At 44.4% G+C, this 21,127-nt stretch overlaps 1 protein-coding gene across 5 annotated transcripts in view; it reads left to right on the forward strand.

Annotated features, from left to right (window-relative positions):
- Positions 1-21,127, forward strand: part of TRAF3IP3 (TRAF3 interacting protein 3) — a 35,381-nt gene that overhangs the window by 12,002 nt on the left and 2,252 nt on the right. For 4 of the 5 annotated variants that reach the window (XM_075615245.1, XM_075615241.1, XM_075615246.1 and 1 more), the window contains 10 exons: positions 1,726-1,864; positions 3,412-3,475; positions 8,665-8,689; positions 9,405-9,434; positions 10,769-10,864; positions 15,221-15,292; positions 15,993-16,133; positions 17,251-17,388; positions 19,396-19,540; positions 20,119-20,181. In XM_075615245.1, the coding sequence (XP_075471360.1) occupies positions 1,726-1,864; positions 3,412-3,475; positions 8,665-8,689; positions 9,405-9,434; positions 10,769-10,864; positions 15,221-15,292; positions 15,993-16,133; positions 17,251-17,388; positions 19,396-19,540; positions 20,119-20,181 (913 nt within the window). The remainder of the gene's footprint in view (positions 1-1,725; positions 1,865-3,411; positions 3,476-8,664; positions 8,690-9,404; positions 9,435-10,768; positions 10,865-15,220; positions 15,293-15,992; positions 16,134-17,250; positions 17,389-19,395; positions 19,541-20,118; positions 20,182-21,127) is intronic. The other variant, XM_075615248.1, reaches the window with a different exon arrangement.

Consider the following 21,127-nt stretch of genomic DNA (forward strand, 5'->3'; position numbering starts at 1 on the left):
ACACATGAAGAACATACCTATGGGGTATGTAAAGCTCTAGACATGAAGAAGAGACCTGTGAGGTTTAGAACGCACTGTACACTCTAATTTCATCTGTGAATAACTCTCATGTCTCTTTTAAAGGCATCATAATTTACAACAAATGTAATGGACTAGATACATTTTATACTGACAAGCTCAAACGTATGCATAAAAGTTAGGATTTTGAGAGTCTAAATCTAAAAATGTCCTGCTTATTTTGATATTTTTTTTGTCATATTTTTTTTTTTACGAATTCAAAATGAAAAAATAACTGAGATCTGGCAAAAAAGATAAAATATCTGTCAGGTCTACATAAAAATAGACAATATAAAAACAAGACATGTTAAATGGTAATATAATAAGTACAGGCATACCCCGCATTAACGTACACAATGGGACCGGAGCATGTATGTAAAGCGAAAATGTACTTAAAGTGAAGCAGTACCCTTTTCCCACTTATCGATGCAAATACTGTACTGCAATCGTCATATACGTGCATAACTGATGTAAATAAGGAGTTTGTAACAGGCTCTATAGTCTCCCCACTTGCGCACAGCTTCGGTACAGGTAGGGAGCCGGTATTGCTGTTCAGGACGTGCTGACAGGCGCATGCGTGAGCTGCTGTTTGCCTATTGGGCGATTATGTCCTTACTCGCAGGTGTACTTAAAGTGAGTGTCCTTAAACCGGGGTATGCCTGTATCATATACTGCAAAAACTCCAATTATGTATGCATAATTTTATTTATAGAGCGCCAACAGTGTAAGCAGCACTTTACAAAATTACAATACAAGGTAAATAAAGTATAAACAATGGAAATAAGTGCAACAGGTAAATGACCGCATAAGGCAAAGGGAGATTCTGCCCCAAAGAGCTTACAATCTGAGTGGTATGTTGGGAGGCTTACAGACACAGTAGGAGTAAAAGTGCATTATTAGAAGTGGAATCAGGGGAGCTCAAGTTCCTCTGGAGGTCGTAGTAGAGGTGTAGCAAGTGCCTGACGAATATATTGAGTGGGAGAGTGTTCCATAGGTAGGAAGAGATTAGTGAAAAAGGTTTAAGACGGGATGGAGCTATATATAAAAGCTACAAAAATGAGACAACCTTGGGTTAAGCGTAAGGCAGAGATTATAGTGCGCACTTGAGACGGTCGGACCAGGCTGGTGTGAGCTGGCTGTGGATTCTGGGAAATGAGATGCAAATTAGCACAGAATGTCACCTTTTATTTACTTCATGTGCACTTTAACATGTTTACATTACAACAGTTTAACATGAAAGAAAAACTCCTATTTGTGGTTTAATGAGCATGTACCTCCCGCAGAGTATCTGGTACTTGTTGACATAACACAGTGACATCAATTTAGTTCCCATCAGTTGCTTGTCTACATTGTGCTTCTTAGTGTTAATCTACATAAAACACCTACAATTGTGCACATTTCCATGGCGATTGAACAAGGAAGATATAAGATAGGATGAAAAACTAAAGGGGTCCCTTTTTCCTGAACACGGTGTTTGAAAAGCTGTTTCAATTTTCTTTTTTATGTGAAAGTAAAGAATTTACAACAAAAAAAAAAAGCATGTCCCAGAGTGAATGAAATCTCAGCCCTGCCTGTGGGATAAAACATGAGCGCTGTGAATAAAGCTCTTTATTTCCTTGTGATGCTCTGTCTGATTATTTCTTAAAGTTTCGTATTCCACTCTTGCAGTTTTCCTGGCTTCACAATTGCTCCTCGCCGCATCCACCTGACTGTGAAAAGATACTCCCAGATTGCTTGGACTCCAATCATGGTTGGGGACATTTATACGCAAGAATAAATCAAACAAATGTTTCTAGGACTGAGAGAGGTAAGAAGAGCTTTTTTTTTTTAATAACAGAAATGCAGAAATGATTGGCGGGACTGATATACTATGAATGAATCTAAGGGAGCACAATCCGCACACTTCCTTACATGTATTCCTTAAAGGAGCCAGCCAAACGTGTTTTTATTTTATTACATTTATTTACATTTTATACCCAGGATTGAAGCAGGGGTTGTCTGGAGCGGAACCACATTAAGTTCTGCTCCGGAGACCCTCTGCTGCCAGAGACACTTACCTGCGTAGTAGGTGCCTATAGCCGCTCTGGCTGAGCTAGCTGGGGTTTAAAGTTTAAAGGTCCCGCATGACGCGGGCCAATAGGAAGCCGTACCTCATAACGCCATGGCTCCCTACTGCTCCGCAGGGCGCGGGAGCATTGAAACGCCACCATATTTTGACAAATGCTAGCGGAGCGGCACCGGCACCCTCTACGGAGGTAAGTATCTCCGGAAGCAAGGGGGCCCCGGAGCTGAGATTAATGGGGTTCAGCTCCGGACAACCCCTGCTTCAAACCTATGTTCATAAAAAAATAAGGAGCACTTGGATTGCCGCTTTAAAGGTTGATGATAAATAAGACGGTATGTTTAAGGCAAGGAAGAATGTTAATATATTTAGCACTAATACATTAAATAAAAAGTATTTTTATAAAAAAGGAACAGAAGGTTCGCACAGAAATGCGAAACTGGTACATTTTGTACATTTCTGGATTGCAGAAAAGTTGCAGAAATGGCAAACCGCCAAAATACAGTGGGGCTAGGTATAAATGATATATGTATTTTTAAATGAATTGAAATAATGCATTGCGGCAAATAATTTATCACCTAAAATCATTAGCAACATATGTTCGTATCTTAGTCTTTGTATGGAGTGTGCGTCATGTTCATACTTCTACGTATGCAGTAAGAATTGTTTGTGTCGACAAATGCGAGTCAAGTTCAAAGAAAAGTTTGACGCATTTCTGGCGCACAAAAGAGGAACATACTTGAATTATTTTAAGCTTTTCATTTGTATATGTGCGCCCCAGACATCCAAACTCCGTCTCTTACTCCACCCCCTAGCATCATTATTTTCTTAGTGAGAAACAGTTGCCGCACAACACATCGAAATCACTTTTGTACAATTGTGCACCAATCCGCAGGATTTCGTTACTCTTGTGTCCGTCTCTTTTACGACAAATAACTTTTAGCGCGGATTAATACATATGCCCCATGTGCTTCCTCGTGACTTCAAATTTGCTAATAATTTGGCGACTGCCGTGAAATGTGACAATTTTCACAGGGGCAATTATGACAAAAGAAGAAATTAAATCGCAAAATGTCGGGAATTGCACCAGATGTTCATATATGTGGCTAAAATAAGGGTTGTTGGCTGTGAAAGTCAATTGAAAAATCCACCGGAAATTTTCTGCGCCCACTTTTTTTTAATTTCATTTGCACGCACATTCGTGAGATGGAGAAGAGCGAAAGATTGTACGCGACTGGCGGTCAAATGAATGGAGAATTGGGTTCTGACGTTTTATTGCCATTTATTTACAGGAGTTCAGACAATACAGGACTCGTCAAGGATCTGTATAAAGAGGGACGCAAGCCAGCAAACGCAGTATGTACAGAGGGAAGTCCCCTTAACACTGTTCTATAAGCCAGAGGGGCGCGGCGGTTACAGATGCTCTGCCTCTTCTCCACATCATTTAAATTAAATGCCGGGGAACCGCGCACCGCCTCTGTAACTCGCGTACCTTGATTCAGCCAGCTTCGGGCGACACGTCGCCATGGCAACGCGGCATTAAATGATGATGTAACGTCACATGACCCCATGGCGTCATTTGATGCTGGCACAAAGGTGGGTTGGCGCGAGCACTGGGGAAGAGCAGGCAGGGGGGCGCAGCACCAAATGTTTGTGCACCCCTGCTATAACATTATCCCCGATAGCACCTCTCTAGGAAGTAAATATTCACAGCTGAGCAGGAACCTCCTCCCCCCCTTTCCCCTGCTATAAACCATATCTTCAAATATACTAAAGACTACATAAACTCCTGCAGGCATTGAAAGCCACTCAAACCCCTTTGCTGTCAGAATGGCCAGGAACACATTACCCTCTGGCCGTTAAGGGGTCAAAAAGATAAAGCCAACTCTATAATTGTCACGGCTCTGAGTAAAGAAAATTGCCGAAAAAAATAAAAAATAACTAGGACACCCTAACACAAGTTGTTTTTTTTTTTTATAATAACTTTATTTAGAATTTTTCATAGCGTACAGAATGCAGAAAGGGTCACGGAAGATATAAACGCATAATAAATGACACGATATAACAACTTTTTGTTTACAGCTTATTAGGGATGGGGGGGGAGGTAGGGAATAGGGGGGAAAGACATGGGATCTTCAGGGGAAGAAACACATAGTGAAGAAACTAAATTCAGAATCAAAATAATAACCATTTTTAGGCCATCCGCCCACCTATAGCTTCCTGTGTAGAGAATAATTGGCCAAAATTTGCATTGTTGCTGCTCACCCTCCAACACATCTCACGTCAACAAATCCACACCAAGATCAGGTCTCTCAGCGACCGACCATGGCTCCCATACTGACGTGAATTTCTGGGTTCTCCCCCTTAGGAATGCTGTGATTCTTTCCACAGAGAGAATGTACCACACCCTACGCTTAACTGCACTGATTTATTTATTTATAAAATATTTTACCAGGAAGTAATACATTGAGAGTTACCTCTCGTTTTCAAGTATGTCCTGGGCACAGAGTAAAACAAATAATACATGGTTACAAGTACAGTTACATAAATGAACAAGGTATACATTATATACAAGACATTGCATGCACAGTTAAAGAAAATATATATTATGAGCGTATGAAACAGTTACAGACCAGATTAAAGTGTGAGGCAGCCTTAGATTTGAAAGAACTTAAGCTGGTGGTGGATATGAGAGTCTCTGGTAGGTTGTTCCAGTTTTGGGGTGCACAGAAGGAGAAGGAGGAACGTCCGGATACTTTGTTGAGCCTTGGGACCATGTATAGTCTTTTGGAGTCTGATCTCAGGTGATAGGTCCTGCATGTGGTAGGGGTGAGGAGCTTGTTCAGGTAGCCAGAAAGTATTTGAGGGTGAGACAGGAAAGGTGAACTTTGCGCCTAGACTCTAGTGATGACCAATCTAGTTCTTTGAGCATTTCGCAGTGATGTGTGTTGTAGTTGCATTGGAGAACAAAACGACAAATTGAATTGTAGAGGGTGTCAAGTTTGCTAAGGTGGGTTTGAGGAGCCGAGCCATATACTATGTCTCCATAGTCAATAATTGGCATTAGCATCTGCTGTGCGATACACTTTCTGACAAGGAGACTTAGGGAGGATTTGTTCCTGTAAAGTACCCATAGTTTGGCATAGGTCTTGGTTGTCAGGGTATCAATGTGCATTCCGAATGTTAAGTGGGAGTCAAACCATAAGCCCAGGTATTTAAAACTAGTGACAGGTGTTAGGGTGGTGTTAGCGTTGGTTCTAATCAGGAGCTCAGTCACTGGAAGCTTTACAAATTTAGTCTTGGTCCCAAATACCATTGTTACAGTCTTGTCAGTGTTTTAAAACAGTTTGTTTTGGGAAATCCAGTTTTCGAGTCTCAAAAAGTCAGACTGAAGTATGTGTTGAAGGTCAGAGAGGCTATGGCTGTGTGCATATAGGATTGTGTCATCTGCATACATGTGTATTGAGGCTTCCTTACAAGCTGTGGGAAGATCATTAATGAACAGTGAGAAGAGTAGGGGCCCCAGAACAGAGCCTTGCGGGACACCACAGGTGATATCCAGGGGGTTGGAGTTAGAGCCTGAGATGGACACATGTTGGGATCTTCCTGATAGGTAGGACTGAAACCAGTTTAAAGCATGTTTCCCTATTCCAGAGCTCTGGAGTTTGTTAAGCAGGATAGCATGATCGACTGTGTCAAAAGCCTTTGCAAAATCTAGGAATACTGCACCAGTGAGTTGACCACGTTCCATTCCACACTGGATTTCATTGCAAACTTTTAGCAGGGTAGTTACGGTGGAGTGTTTGGGACGTAACCCAGATTGGAATTGGCTAGGGAAATTTGTCTTGGTGTAGAAATCGCTTAATTGGGAGTGGACACATTTTTCCATGACTTTGGATAGAATTGGGAGAAGTGAGATTGGCCTGTAGTTTAAGACAGTGTTTTTGTCCCCACTTTTGAAGATTGGGACAACTCTGGCAGTTTTCCAGGTCTTAGGGATATGGCCTGCAGACAGGATAGAGTTGACTATGGACGCAATTGGTTTGGCAATGGCTGGGGCACCAAGTCGTAGGAACCTAGATTGTAGTAAATCGGGTCCACATTGGCTGCTTAGTTTTAGTTTGAGGAGCACTTGTGTAATCTCCTCTTCAGATACTGGGCTAAATTGAAAATTGTGGGCAGTGTTGGGAGGGGGTGGGACTGTAGGGATACTCCCAGGATGAGATTCATGTTTGGGGTTTGTGCTGCGTTTCGCTAATAAGTTAGTGGCACACCCCACAAAGTAATCATTGAATGCATTTGCAATGTCAGTGGGGTTTGTCAGAGTAATATCCCCCTTAGTGATATTACTTGGTTGTTGATGGTTAGGAGGCTGGAATATATTGTTGATAACCTTCCAGAAGTTAGCTGGGTTTGATGTATTTTGGTGGAGATTGTCAGAGTAATATTGTGCTTTTGCATGCCTTGTTTGCCTTGTGCACATGTTCCGCATGCATCTGTAGTGATTGAGATCCTTGGTAGTGCCAGTTTCTTTGTAGCTTTTCCACAAGGCATCCCTGAACTGGTAGAGTGCTATAAGGTCAGGTGTAACCCATGGAAGGTGGGCCCCCCGTACCCTTATTTTGCGTAGTGGAGCATGGGTATCGCAGAGTTTTAAGAACTCGGATTGGAAATAGTCGAGCGCAGAATCGGTGTCGGAGATTAAATCGATTCTGTGCCATGGGCAGTTGGTAAGGTCAGCCAGAAACTGTTGTGGGTTAAAGTTTTTAAATGTTCTAGTGAGGAGAACTTTAGGGCTTGAATGGGGCGGTTTAATTTTCCTTACACAGTACACTATTGCATTGTCACTGAAAATATCAGGAAGGATGCCAGAGGATTGGATTCTGCTGGGGTTTGAGGAGAGAATCCAGTCTAGCAAGGAATGGTTATGCGATTCAGGTTTCAGGTCTGATATCCGGGGCCTCTTGCTTATTCCATAGAATTGCAATACAACATCTCACTGTTAGATTGATATGCGAGGCAAGCTTACAGGTGTTTTTGGTCAGGTCTTGTCGGGGTCTACCTAGCAAGGCAAACCAGGGGTCAGAGTGAATATGTTTCCATAGGGGCGCAATTATCGGACATGACCACCAGGTGTGTGCCAGGGATCCTCTTTGCCCACATCCTCTGAAGCATAGAGGAGATATTTCCCTATGACTAGCATGAATCATGACCCGGGCGTCAGATACCATCTGAATAGTACTTTGTAAGAGTTTCCTACGAGAACTGTGCATATCGAGCTTTTAGATGCTGCCTCACATATCGCGTCCCACTCATCTACATCTAGCGTGGCTCCCAATTCCTCCCCCCATTTTAACATGTACGCACACTTATCTGCGTGATTGGTGTTCAGTAGTATTTGGTATATTTGTGAGATCAACCAACGCTATAAATATCAATACTTATATAGAAGTTAAAAATAGGGAAATGGAGATAGGGCTGTGAGGGGAGTGAATTGACATAATAAAGTTTTTGACTTGTAGGAAGCAGAAAATCTCAGCTGGAGGCACCACCTGCACTTTGTGATGCTAGGCATAAATTAAATGACACCTTCCGATGAGTGTGACTTGCAAAGCCAGCTTGATGACGCTGCCATTGGTGCAGCTAGCCCCACACCTACAGGGATCCCGTGCTCTTCCACACAACAATCAAACTGTGATTGTCGGGGGAGAGCACGGGGCCTCTGTAAATGCCGGCATCTCCTCCTATCAATTGACAACGCATCGCCATGACAACATGACGTCGCATGGCGGTGCGTTACCATGACAACTCGACGTAACAGGAGGAGATGCCAGCGCCGGAGAAGGTAGGAGACCCAGACATACTCATACTACACCAAGCCCACCCAACGCAATGCCGGCCCTGGGACTTGACATGGCTGGGGTTTGGGGAATCGGCATCGGTTTTGGTTATTAACCCTTTCAGTGCATTGGGAGGCGCGATCACATTATCGCTCTGTCAGGGATGACGGAAGTGGTGCATTAAGATCGCATTCTGAACGCAATTTCCCTTTCCAAAAGGAGCAATTGGATTAGGACGTCGCTGCTACGTCACGGGGGACTGGAGTGTCGGACCTCATGACATAGTAGCTACGTCCTTGGGCACCCAAAGGGTTAATGTGAGATTTTCAGCAGTATTAAAGTGCTGGGAAATACATGGGTATCTTTTGGGGTCTCCAGACTGACGCTCTTTTATTAACGAAGAAATCCGCCCTGCTCAGTACTTTCGGTTTTCCAATTCGGTTGCAGACAAACACAACTTTATTTTTGCTGGGTAGTTCTTGAAAATCCAACATACAGATGTAGCAGACAATATAACTCCCCCTGTGACGCGCTAGAACGGGTGAAAAAGCGCATTAGTCTGGCCCCCTTCTCACGCAAGGCGGATTCAAAATATAGGCTACGTCTCCCACTGGGTGTGTGTCGCTGCAATGTGCCAGCTGGAGTTACATAGAAGACGTAGTGAAAAGGGCTAAGTAGTTAATATACATTTTCTTTTTTTTTCAGTTGTGCTACAGCGGTCTTAGATGGGGTAAGTACAGTCATTCGTAATCATCAAAAAAACAAGCAAGGTAGAATGATTAAATCAGGGGTGGCCATCGCCAGTCCTTAAGGGGCACCAACAAGTCAGGTTTTAAGGATATCCCTGCTTCAGCACAGATGGCTCAATCAGTGACCCAATCCTCTTTTCTGACTGGGAATGGGCTGTAAGATGCCTTACAGTTTAGCACGGTTTAGTAAATATGCCCTTATATACTCAGCAGAGCTGGCCTTACCTTTGGCGGGGCCCAAGGCGGCACGCTGGCAGCGGTGTCCCTCCTCCTGCAGTGCCACGTTGTCATGGCAATGTGTCGCCATGGCAACGTGATGCTGCTGAAGGAAGGCCACCCCGCGTAAGTTAAGACTCCTTGCGCACGCACGCACCTCTCACCGCTATCTCTTACCACGCACACACCCCTCCCCCAGCCCTACCTTGGGGTGAGCAGTTTTCCTGCGCTGGTTCGGGGACTCCCCAGCTCCCTCCTCCAGGCATCTCGTGTCCGGAGGAATTTGGATACCGGCGTCGACAGGAGGAGGGAGCGCGGGACCCCCCAAGGTGCGGGGCTCAAGGCAACCGCTTTGCCCTAAGGCCAGCCCTGTGACACTGGGCCACTCTGGTATGTAGGTCAACTGACTTTTATAGTGTAAAATGATGAGGATGTTACCTGTATTATTTACTTATTTTAAATATTTGTGTTTTTTTCCAGGAATTACAACAGCTTTCTGAATACCTCATGGTATGTACCACATGGTCTGTAAAGCGGAATTTATTTGTATTAATGGCCTCAAAAAACAAATACCGAGATAAAGTAAGAGGAGCAGAACAAATATGAGTTATTTCGTATTTTTATGTAGAACAGCAGCTTACGCAAGATCATAAAATCATTTCAACACCCCGAGCATTAACCCTGAAGGAGCAATCCAAGCGCTTCTTTTTTTTTTTTTTAACAATTATTATTATTTGTTTACACCGGATAGAAGCAGGGGGTTTCCGGAGCTGAACCCCTTTCATTTCAGCACCGAAGACCCCCTGCTTCCAGAGATACTAGATACTAGTCGCTCTAGCTGTGCTAGCTGGGGGTTTTAAAGTTTAAAGCTCCCAGATCACACAAGCCAATTGGTACAGGACCTTTGAAACGCTGCCATAATGTGAATCCTGGTAGCCGAGCGGAGTGGCAACCGGTTCTTGAGAACCTGGGTTGCTTCCTCCAAGTATGCACGCTTGTAATGAATCCACTATGAAACCCATCAGATGTAAGGTCCGCATGGAACGTTGCCCTCTCCACTGTTCCTTCAATAAATGGAAGACACTGCAGTCAGAGTTTTTTAGTAGAGCTCCACCTTGTACTGTATCTCCTATGGAGAAATTCTGTTTCACTAACAAATATTTTTATTTTGAAGAATCGACTTTAAATAATGGTGAAACTGGCTTAAAAAAAAAGTTGTGATACGTTATCTAATTTCAATAAATTATACAATTGTAAAACAAGGCAAAACTCATTTTAGAAAGGTTTATATAATATATACCTCTGGGTCTGTTAATCCTAAGGTAGCAGTACTCCGTATACTCAGCCTTGTATTTATCAGTTAATGTATTATACGTCGGTTCTATAAATCTCTGTACATAGTTTTGCCATATAAATAAAATAAAAAACACTTGTGAGCACATTCACGTCTCAGACAGGTCCACAACCCCTAACTTTCCCCATTATCTCTTAGCATACAATGCTTCCACTGCAGACAGGGATTCTGGGTAATGACATGCAAATGAGCATTCACAGTAGGGATCCATGTTAAAATACATAGAAGTAAAAAGTGACACTGTGAGTGCTCATTTGCATATTATTACCCAGAATCCCTGGCAGCAATGGAAGCACTCTATGCTAGGAGAAAGGCAGGGCTGCAGATCTTTCCGAGACGTGAATGCGCTCACAAGTGGTATTTTTATTTGCTGTACGGTATTGGGCTTTTGTCACTTTTTCACTCACCATCACTTTCTTTGTGTCTGGCCATATAAGCACTAAATAATGTCTGTACGTGTTTTATTTATGTCATGTTTCTGGTTTTGCAGGAAGCCCTTCACAGGGAGCGGAAACTGAAAAAGAAACTGTGTGTCTTGCAGGAGCTTCTAAACATGCTTATACACACGTCAGAGACGTCCTGGAAGGTGCTGACCGCTCTTGTTACTGCTGATCTATAAGAGAAGCCCACACAATTGCAACGGGTATTCCCCCCCCCCCCCGACCCAATCGCAGACAGGGACCATGTGGGGAAATCTACATATGTTACCAGTGTGGTGCAATACCTGTTAGGCTAAGGCCCCGGTCTCTCCGCTGTAACGCGCGCCCGCGCTTTTGGCTGCGCGTTCAGCCGATTCCCCGGTCTGCAGCTCACTGCAGGAGCAGAGACCGGGGGGGGGGGGCGTGGCGGAGGAGTGACGGGGGCGCAGCCATGACGTCACCCGGCAGGTTCGCCCTCATTGGCTGAACCGCCGGGGGGGCGTGTCTAATCGCTCGACGCGAGTCCTGCTCTCAATTCTATTGAGAGCAGGAGTAGCTCTCGCGCGAGCTCTGCGGCCCCCCCTCGCAGCGGGCCCGGCGCCATTGCGGGGAGGGCTCTCGTGCGCGCAGCGTCCGCCACAGCGGACGCTGTAGTAGGCAGCAGGAGCAAGGCCTTAGGCTCACAGGAGGCCTGAACCTCCGCCACTGGGAGCCTGGGGTGTATCCTGGAATGTATGCTTACAGCGCCTCCACCTGTGCAGGGATTCCAGGTGTATAGAATGACCCCTGACACAGGACCCACAAATAGGAAACACATATATTGAAGCATATATATGTAACTGTTTACTATATGGGCAAAACAATAACATCACATCAACACAATAGCAACACAGCCGTGTCACCCTTAACCTGGCCTCACTGGCCGCAAACCCCAATGCTGTACCCAAGTGTCCCAATAGTCCAGCAACCCACCCACTAGGCGTGATCAGCGCCTGTAAGGAAACCGGTATGTAGGGTACAGTTGGTGCACTTGTAGAAATACCTGCCCGGGGCTCCTGCGCCCGGGTTCAGCAACAATAGAAAAGGACCCGTCTGCGTCCAACGCTGAATCCGCAGCAATGGCGTCCTCTCCCAATCCAGATGATATCACCACACAGATACTCTCTATCTTGAGTGAAGCAGGTCTGATCCCAGACACACTGGTCACTCTGCTCCCTCCTTGTCAGAGCACACAGCAGCGTCTGTCTCACTGGCTAAGCTACTGCTAAAAGGGTCAAGTCCATACCGTAGGACCTTCCCTACACAGCAGCTACACATCTACTGGTGAGTTGGGCCTAGCTGGGGCCTGGGGGAACCTGACCTAGTGTAAGAAGCCACTTGCTCCTTACACACTTCCTCCCCCTTCCTTCTCCCAGCTCACACTGACTACCGTGGTCTCTGTGCAACATTGTATCCTTCTCCAACAGGAGACGCTGCAAACTCTATTTGCTGGCTGGCTGCACGTGATGTGGGTGAAAGGGCAGTCCCCAGAGGCTGCTGGGAGTTGTAGTCCGTCATGGCCCTCTTTAACATTAGGGTCGGGTGCGCTATGTCTGCCGCGCCTGTGCAACCCTGTAATGGCCGCCACGGCTCTCTTCTGCGCCTGCGCGACCTTGGGAAGACCCTGCACTACGGAGCGCCATCTCTGCCCCTTCGCGCTCACTATATTGGCCGTCGCGTCTGCGCATGCGCGAGCCTCCGCGCCCGCGCGGACATAACAAAGATGGCGGCGCCGTGCCTCTGACGCCACGAGAGACGCGCTCGCCCCGCAACTGCCTTCTCACTGGTGAAGGGAAGGGGAAGAGGAACAGGGAACCAGGGAGCCAAAGGGGACCTGGCTACACAATAATAAAAAATGTCTGTGCTGGAGGTCCAGCGACACCAGACTGCCACCCAGACCTCCAGCCTTTATGGTCATGTGATCGCTTCAGTAATGATCACATGACCACCATGCCCCGGCCCCCCTTCTCTTTGCTTGGTGATCCTATTTCCCCTATAAAAACACCACTGATAACGTAGAAGGCGCTCACAAGAGCTTAACCTTTGAACAAAATGTTTTTCTATCCCTATGTGGGAAGCAGGGGGTTTACTCCCTGAGATACAGTACTTGCATCTGATATTTATGCCGGTATCGGAAATCTATTTAAAGGTTAAGCATCCCGTGGGCCAATAGGAAGCCATAAGGGATGACGTCACGGCTTCCTATTGGCCTGTGGGACCTTTTAAATAGACATTTTCCATGTTAAGCCGGGCCTGCTACTGGCATTACATTCTGATATAAGTATCTCAGGAAGCAGGGGGTCTCCGGCGCTAAAATGAGCGTGGTTCAGCTCCGGAGACCCCCTGCTTCAAACCTAGTAATAATAATTCTAATAACCCAAGAGGTAATGCTACTTTAAAGGATCAATTTCATCTACCCAATTTTTTGCCCCCCTTTAAAACACATTTTGAGAGATGAGTCCCAGAATTATATATATTGTTTTTGGCAGCAATGGGCCAAAGCAGCAGCCCCCGCTGCCGCCTTTTTATATTTTATTATTTTTCACTTGAGAGACCTCTTGTCGTCCTTTCCAGCGCCGTTTAAGTTTAATCTGATGTTCCATTGAAGAGTTATAAGCGTTGGAAATATTAAGTGCCCGGTAGGTTAAAACGGAGCTCTCCCCAGAGCCCAATGCAGTCTAATGGTTACCATGGTAATCCCAGAAGCCTGAGATTATGAAAATCATGTATCATATTCGGGACAGTACAGGGAGCTTTCAAAAGAACTATTCATCCCACGGGCAGTACAAAGGACTCAGGGCCATCCCTTAAGGTTGGAGGAAAGGAAATTTCACCAGCAACAAAGGAAAGGGTTCTTTACAGTAAGGGCAGTTACAGTGTGGAATTCATTACCCATGGAGACTGTGATGGCAGATACAATAGATTTGTTCAAAAAAAGGTTGGACATCTTTTTAGATGGGAAAGGTATACAGGGATATACCAAATAAGTATACATGATGTTGATCCAGGGATTAATCCGATTGCCAATTCTTGGAGTCAGGAAGGAATTAATTTTTCCCCTTAATGGTTTTTTTTGTTTGCCTTCCTCTGGATCAATAAGTAAGTAAAGCTATAGGATAAAGTATCTGTTGTCTAAATTTAGCACAGGTTGAACGTAATGGACGTACGTTTTTTTTCAACCTCATCTACTATGTAACTATGTAACTATGTTAATACCAGAAAAACATTAACAAAAAAGAGCAGGACATGCTGAAGATACTAACATTATACGAGTTAAATGCAGTGCCGGATTACACACTAGGCACAGGTGGGCCAGTGCTGTGGCTCCCCATGCTGCAGCCCGGCGGTCACTATCTACCATACTCTCCCTCCTCTTGTCGGTGTCGGAATCCAACATCCGCCCAACCAGAGGAGGGAGCTGTGGAGTCCCGAGACCCCACGCAAGGTGTGTGTGTGAGAGCGGCCCTCCTCCTGCAGCGTTGCGCTGTCATGGCGACCCGATATCATATGATGCTGCGACAAAACATGGTGATGCGCTGTCATGGCAATATAACGTTACGTGATGTCACAACGTCATGACGCCACCGAAGAAGGGCCGTCTTAAGGAAAGGTACATTTTGGTGCCTAGGGGCCCCAGATGGTCTTAATCCGCCACTGGTTAAATGTACTGTCTATAGGTTTCTGGGGATAAAAAAATATGGGGATCAGGTAAATGAGTCCTCTTCCTACAGCATAAAAACGCCTTTATAAAGATAAACATTTTTTTTAAATGCACCTTTTAACGGATGTAAATTCTATAGGGGGGAAAAAGTCAGTTTGAGCAGAAATGTTTAAATGCGGCTGTGGTCTGACGCTTCCTCTGCAAAAGTTTTTGAAAAATACAACGGGGAAAAAAAGCAGCTTAAAGCTGAACCAGGCAGGAAACTCATTTGCAAGCCTAAGGTTTGCTTCAGTGGCGATACCGTAGCAGAGCAGGTGGGTGCCGTGTATGAAACTCATTTCTCTACAATACTTCGCTGGAGCCTTCCCAAATTATGTCTTTATGTGCAATGCGTCGCAAGCCCCGCCAGCACTAATGGGGTTAACATTAGAAGCGCCCGCGCACTTTTAAAATTCTGCTAAAGCAACTCTCTTTTTCCGTATGTGTTATTACACAAGAACCGACCCCAAATGTGCATTTTTGCACTAAAACCATCATATGCAAAGTCTAGCTATGCTGCTTTTTATTCAGCAGCATCCTGTGTGTGACCACAATGTGTCACGGTAGATTTTGAGATGTCATTTTTTTTTCTAGTACGGGCTAATTTTTTGTATCTATTCTGTTATTGTTATATTTAATGCGCTGTATAAAATAGAGGACATCTTTGTAAATATATATATTTCCATTTTTGTCAGTAGCACTGTGTTTTTGTATAGTTATATGTCATTTTTAGACTGCGCTATTCTCATATTCCTTTTGATGTATTCTAATGCATATCCTGCAGGCGCAATTGGATGAAGACAAGTTGAAATGTAAGGTGGCGATGCTAGAAAACAAGCTGTTTCTATACTCGCAGGTACATTTATTCATTTCTTTTTTACAGAATTTAAACTAGGGGGTTTGCGTTATATTTAGCTCCGGTTTAGATGCCGGAGTTTCTTCCTGGATTTTTTTAAAGATGGCGCCCGCAGTCATCCAATAGGAAGCCGCCATGTCATCCCTCTGACATCGTCGCAGGATTTTTAAAAACAAAAAGAAAACGAATATTGAGCAGCGTGGACTGCGACGTTAAATTCCTTTATGACTGTATACAAAATGTTGGAATAGGCATACAGGTTTATACCACATCACTCGTAAATGGGCATACAAAAAAACAATAAGGATTCTACACACTGGGGCGATTTATCACGGACTCTCTGCTGCAACACCAGCAAAATCAAACACAATCCAATTTAAATATAATGTGATTGTTTTTTTTTAAATAAATAAATCTGGTGCCGTTTTTTTGCACCGGGGTTTGATATTTTAGCATCACTAAGATAACGGCACATTTTGTGAAATTTGGCAATTTTTGGAAGGGTCTCGGTCAATTTTACTTAAAAAAAAAAACCCCCATGAAATTAGCTTTTTTTTATACAGTCCACGTTTCTAAAATGTTTGTATGAACTTTTCTCCCCAAACTAGGATAATTTGACACAACTTTAGAGATCATTTTTCTCTATGTTGAGTTGCTGCCGAAGTAAGTGCAGAAAAAAAATGTTTTTCTCTTTTAAAAGAACTATCCAAAGACCAGTGTGAAAAAGATCTTGCTGGAGATGGAGGAGCAGAAGCAGAGATATGAAGAGAAGGCCAAAGAATCTCTCCACAAACTAACAGAGGACAAATTAGCAGCAGAACGACATCTCCAGAACACTCAGGTTTGTAATACGGGCGGATAGAGGAGCGGCACATGTCTCAGCCTTAGCCTGTAGCTACCTTAAACGCGGAACATTTTACTTTAAGGTGGAATCAACTTTGAGCTAATCAAGTCGAATTCTAATGACTGTTGTAAATGTTTTCCCATGAAAGCTGCAGACTTCTTAGCAATTATTGGATTGGTCAGGGAGACTGTTTCCAATCCCAGAATCCCTTGCTTGTCTAATTCTCACTGTAGCGGCTCTCGCACCCAAGTTAGAGCAGTGAGTGCAATGAAAAGCAGCTTCATTTGATTCTATCTGCCATGTTGTTCTTTACCCGGAGTGCTGGGATTTTAACAAGAGACTTTCTCCCAATTAGAAAACTCCAAGAACGTTTGGGGTACACTCCATTACAATAAGTGCGCTGCATCACTCCCTCATTGCTCCATATAACCACTCCTGAAAATACTGGCGACCGAAGCAGTGCAAATTCTCTTGAAATGTTGCAGCTTATAGTGATGGCGACGTGACGTCAGGCTGCGGTCACTGGAAAAATCAAATTGAGATGACTTCCAGTAATCGCGACCAAGCCGTCGCTCTGCGCTTACTATAAGCGCACGCAACGGCGGCAATGCATTTGTTTTGACACTACATCGATGTCGCCATCACAATAAGCGCAGCCTAAGAGTCGCATGTAGAAAAAGGAGCCCTTTGCTGCAATTTCATAACAAAAACCCTTTTTTTTGTGTTTACACAATTAGTTTTGCAATAATTGGATCATTTTAGGACAATTGCTAAAAACGGTCACGAAGGCGTTACACTGCTGAGTTCTTTCACTTTACAACATCATTGTACTGTATGCTGCTAAGCGACTTGAAACCTTTCAGTGCTGGCGGAGCCAGGAATTCATTGCGTTGCAAGCCCCCTTGGCACTGACAGGGTTAAATGGAGGGGTGAACTGGGGCAGATTGTCACACTTGTGTGCATAGTATTTCTGCACAAACAAGGTAGTAACGGGTCCGTCAGTATTTGAAGTCGGTAAGTGCAGGTGGTTTGAAGTTGGTAGTTATAATGGGTAGCGATATAATGGATCTGGAGACCTTACCTCTCGTGTTTCTGCGTTCGTCCCCTCTTGCAGAGGACGTTGTCGGTCTCGGCGGACGAGTGTGACCTGTGGAAGGAAGAATACGAGAGGTTGAAAGGGGATTGGAGTGAGCTGACCAGCAAACACTGCGAGCTGAAGAATGAGCTGCACGTTCTGCAGAGCAAACTCCAGGTGCTGACCCGAGGCTTAAACCCAGGAATATATACACAGGAGACCCAAAGGACCTCCCACATCATTCCTGGTGCCCAGGACTGACGTTTTGACCTGGGCTCCAGCTTGTTGAGGGTGGAGTGGGGGAGAGGGCGAATGCCGCTTGAGCTAAGCGTGATGGGGAGCCATTTGCTGAACTGGCGGGGGCCTTTCTGTGGATGGTTGACCCGGCAGAAATCATGCCCCACTTCTGGGTTCGGCTGACCGGGTCCCCCCCTCGCTGCCAGGCTCAGGACAATTGTCCTGGCTCTCCCATCCTTGGGAACTTGTAACAATGAGCATGGTAACCACATTTGCCACACAACATACCCCTGCGTCACTCAGAACAACAACTTTCTATAGACTTCAGTGGCGGCGCAGACACTGTGCGTCACATACCATGTATCTATGTATAATTGTATTTATAATGCGAAAGGGCAGTGAGACCAGCGCTATTGCAAAAATTACAAAAATTAGTGTCAATTAAACAGCTAATAAATATAAATACACTTCAAAAATATAGAAGCAAAGGCTGCCAGGAAAAATGGGTGACACAAACCAAAAAATACACAATTAATAAAGATAAACCGGCGCCAAAAGAAATCTGACCAAATATAGTCCAATTCAAAGGGTTGAGATGAGTTCCATGGAAGTGTCCTCAATGTAATCTCAGACAAACACACATATAAGACCACAACATAAAAGAGAAGAAAAAAAGAGAAAAAAGATCATTTAAGATGTATTTATAATGCGCCAACCGTGTATGCAGCGCTTTATACAATTACAATACAGGGAAATAAAGAACCAACAATGAGGATAAGAGCAGCAAGTACATGACGACATATGGCAAAGGGAGGCCTTTCCCAGCTTACAATCTAAGTCTTCAGTGGTGACTTTAATGAGGCTTTCTGTGTGATAGGGTCAGATCAGCGCCATCACAGCTTACTACATAAGAGCTGCATGCAAAGAGAAAATATCTGTGACTGTATACTGGATATATATATATATATACAGTGTTCGACAAACCTATACATTTGCTCGCCCCGGGCGAGTGGATTTAACCCCCGGGCGAGTAAATATTGGCCCAAGCAGCACACGTTTGGTACTAGGTGGCGAGTAGATTTTTTTGTGTGGCGAGTAGATTTTTTGGTGATTTGTCAACCACTGTGTGTGTATATATATATATATATATATATATATATCGTCTTCAGCCCCTGTCCATTCACTGCTAGATGAAGGCCTCCCCAATAATCTTCCAGGTACAGTGTTGTCCATATTTGGCAGGTTGAGTGAGGCCTTGCTTGCCATGCCGGCCTCATTTGCATGTTGGCAAGTACCTTTCCCACTTTAGCCGGGTATGTTGTCCAAGCTTTCATAGTATGTCTTAACCTACCAGTACAAGTGCCACTATACATCTTATTGGACACGCTTTGCCACCTTCCTGCCACATTAAGGCGCTGAGATAAGGAGGGAAGGATATATACAGAGTGTGTGTATATATATATATATATATAGTATATGCCATTAATTAAAACTATATAATATGTAATTATATAATACAGGCATACCCCGCTTTAAGGACACCCACTTTAAGTACACTCGCGAGTAAGTACATATCGCCCAATAGTTAAACAGCAGCTCACGCTTGCGCCTGTCAGCACGTCCTGAACAGCAATACCGGCTCCCTACCTGTACCGAAGCTGTGCGCAAGCGGGGAGACTATAGAGCCTGTTACACATGCGTTATTTACATCAGTTATGCACGTATATAACGATTGCAGTACAGTACATGCATCGATAAGTGGGGAAAAGTAGTGCTTCACTTTAAGTACATTTTCGCTTTACATACATGCTCCGGTCCCATTGCGTACGTTATGTGGGGTATGCCTGTAATAACAAAGGATTGGAGAGGGGGGCGGTGTTTAGCTGCAGATTTATTTTGATAGAAAGCTTATTATCCGTGCTCTATCTTTCCCTTCTGTGATGTTAGTGGGTGGAAGTTCAAGACTCTCAACTCCAGCAGTTCCAACATCGCCTGCAAAGTCTGGAGCGAGAGAGAATTGAACTGCAGGCCTGGAATGACGTCCTGCAGGAGGACAACGGCATCATGAAAGGGCAGCTAAACTCCACGGAAGGTGCGGGACAAAAATTACAGCCGTATACTAACCACCCACGGCTCTCCGCCTTTCAACCCTTTCGCTCCCAGTGGCTAATGTGTTGAAGGCAAAGGAATACAGCAACAATCTCCCCTTTTATTTTACCTGAACCGGTGGGTTGCCCTGGAGCTGATCCACGGTCCCTCAACCTCCGAAGTTCTTTGGTTCCTGCGATAGTTTAGGGGGGGGGGGGTGAGAATGGGTTGTGCTGGAGCAACCATTTTGTGTCCATTGGGCAAGTATTCTTACCCGATGGCGATATTTCAGGAACCAGGAAGTCCCCAGCGATTGGGGGGCCCTGGATCAGCTCTGGGGAACCCCCTGGCACAGGTAAGGTAAAATATATCATATATGAAGCAGTGCAAACTGCTGCTTAAAAGCATCAATCCTCCCGGGTGTGATAAAATGTATTTATTTGTATATCTGATTTGACGTGGGAGACATTACAACTTTAGAATAAAAGGAATTAAAATATAATCGGTGCAAAATACAGACGATTGAGAAAAGAATCTCGGCACACAGAGCTCACAATCTGATGGTCTCCCCGTTATTTTTAGTTAGACTGAGGAATGCAGAGGAGCAGAAGCTTGTGATGGAGATAAAGCAGAGTCATCTACAAAGTACGTTTTCAATGATCTTAATCACCGGTGGCTTTAAAAAGTAGCAGTCCTGCGTCTGACTTCAAGAGATTCAACGTTTATGTAAAGCCATGTTTTGCTATTTGGGAAATCAAAATGGCCGCCAAATGAGTTTTGGTCTTGCGAGCCAATAAGAAGCCACAATGTCCTATTGGACGACACAGGCTGCCATCTTTGAAGTATTGTGATCATATTTTAGAAAATGTTTACAATATTTGTTGCTTAGAAGGAAAGAGACTTTGTTTTAAAAAAATCAGTTAACTAGCAAGTGGATCCGTAAGTTTGTCAATTTGTCAATATAAAACAATAATCGTATTCTAGGGTCCTAAATAAAATATTATTGGTACATTGGGGTTGTAAAAAAATTCAATATCTTTATGGATTTTCTATACATTTGGGGCTACCTCCAGGCTCTCACGAGCAGGGCCCTCATTACCTCTTTGTATCTGTTTGTTTGTCCTCACTTGTATGTAATGGTTTGTGCAATATACATAACTCTGTACCCCCATTGTACCACGCTGCTGAATATGTTGGTTCTTCACCATTAAACGATAATAATATTTTCTTCAGGCGCTGGAACACATCTTGCAACCCATTCAAGTCACTGGGCTGTAACCGGTCTTCCAGTACTGGAAGGGGCTTAGTGCAGGGGTTCTCAATTCCAGTTCTCAAGAACCCCCCAACAGGTGAGGTTTTTAGGATATCCCTGCTTCAGCACAGGTGGCTCAATCAGAGGCTCAGTCTTTGACTGAGCCACCTGGGCTGAAACAGGGACATCCTGAAAACCTGACCTGTTGGGAGGTTTTGAGGACATGGAGTTGAGAACCCCTGGCTTGGTGAATATAGGACATATATAAATAAGGAAGAAGTAGTTGCCCTCTTCAGAACATTTATTCAATATATAGAATTCTAGAAGCACAGCGCTTTT

Source organism: Ascaphus truei, chromosome 9 (genome assembly GCF_040206685.1).
Source record: "Ascaphus truei isolate aAscTru1 chromosome 9, aAscTru1.hap1, whole genome shotgun sequence".
NCBI lineage: Eukaryota > Metazoa > Chordata > Amphibia > Anura > Ascaphidae > Ascaphus > Ascaphus truei.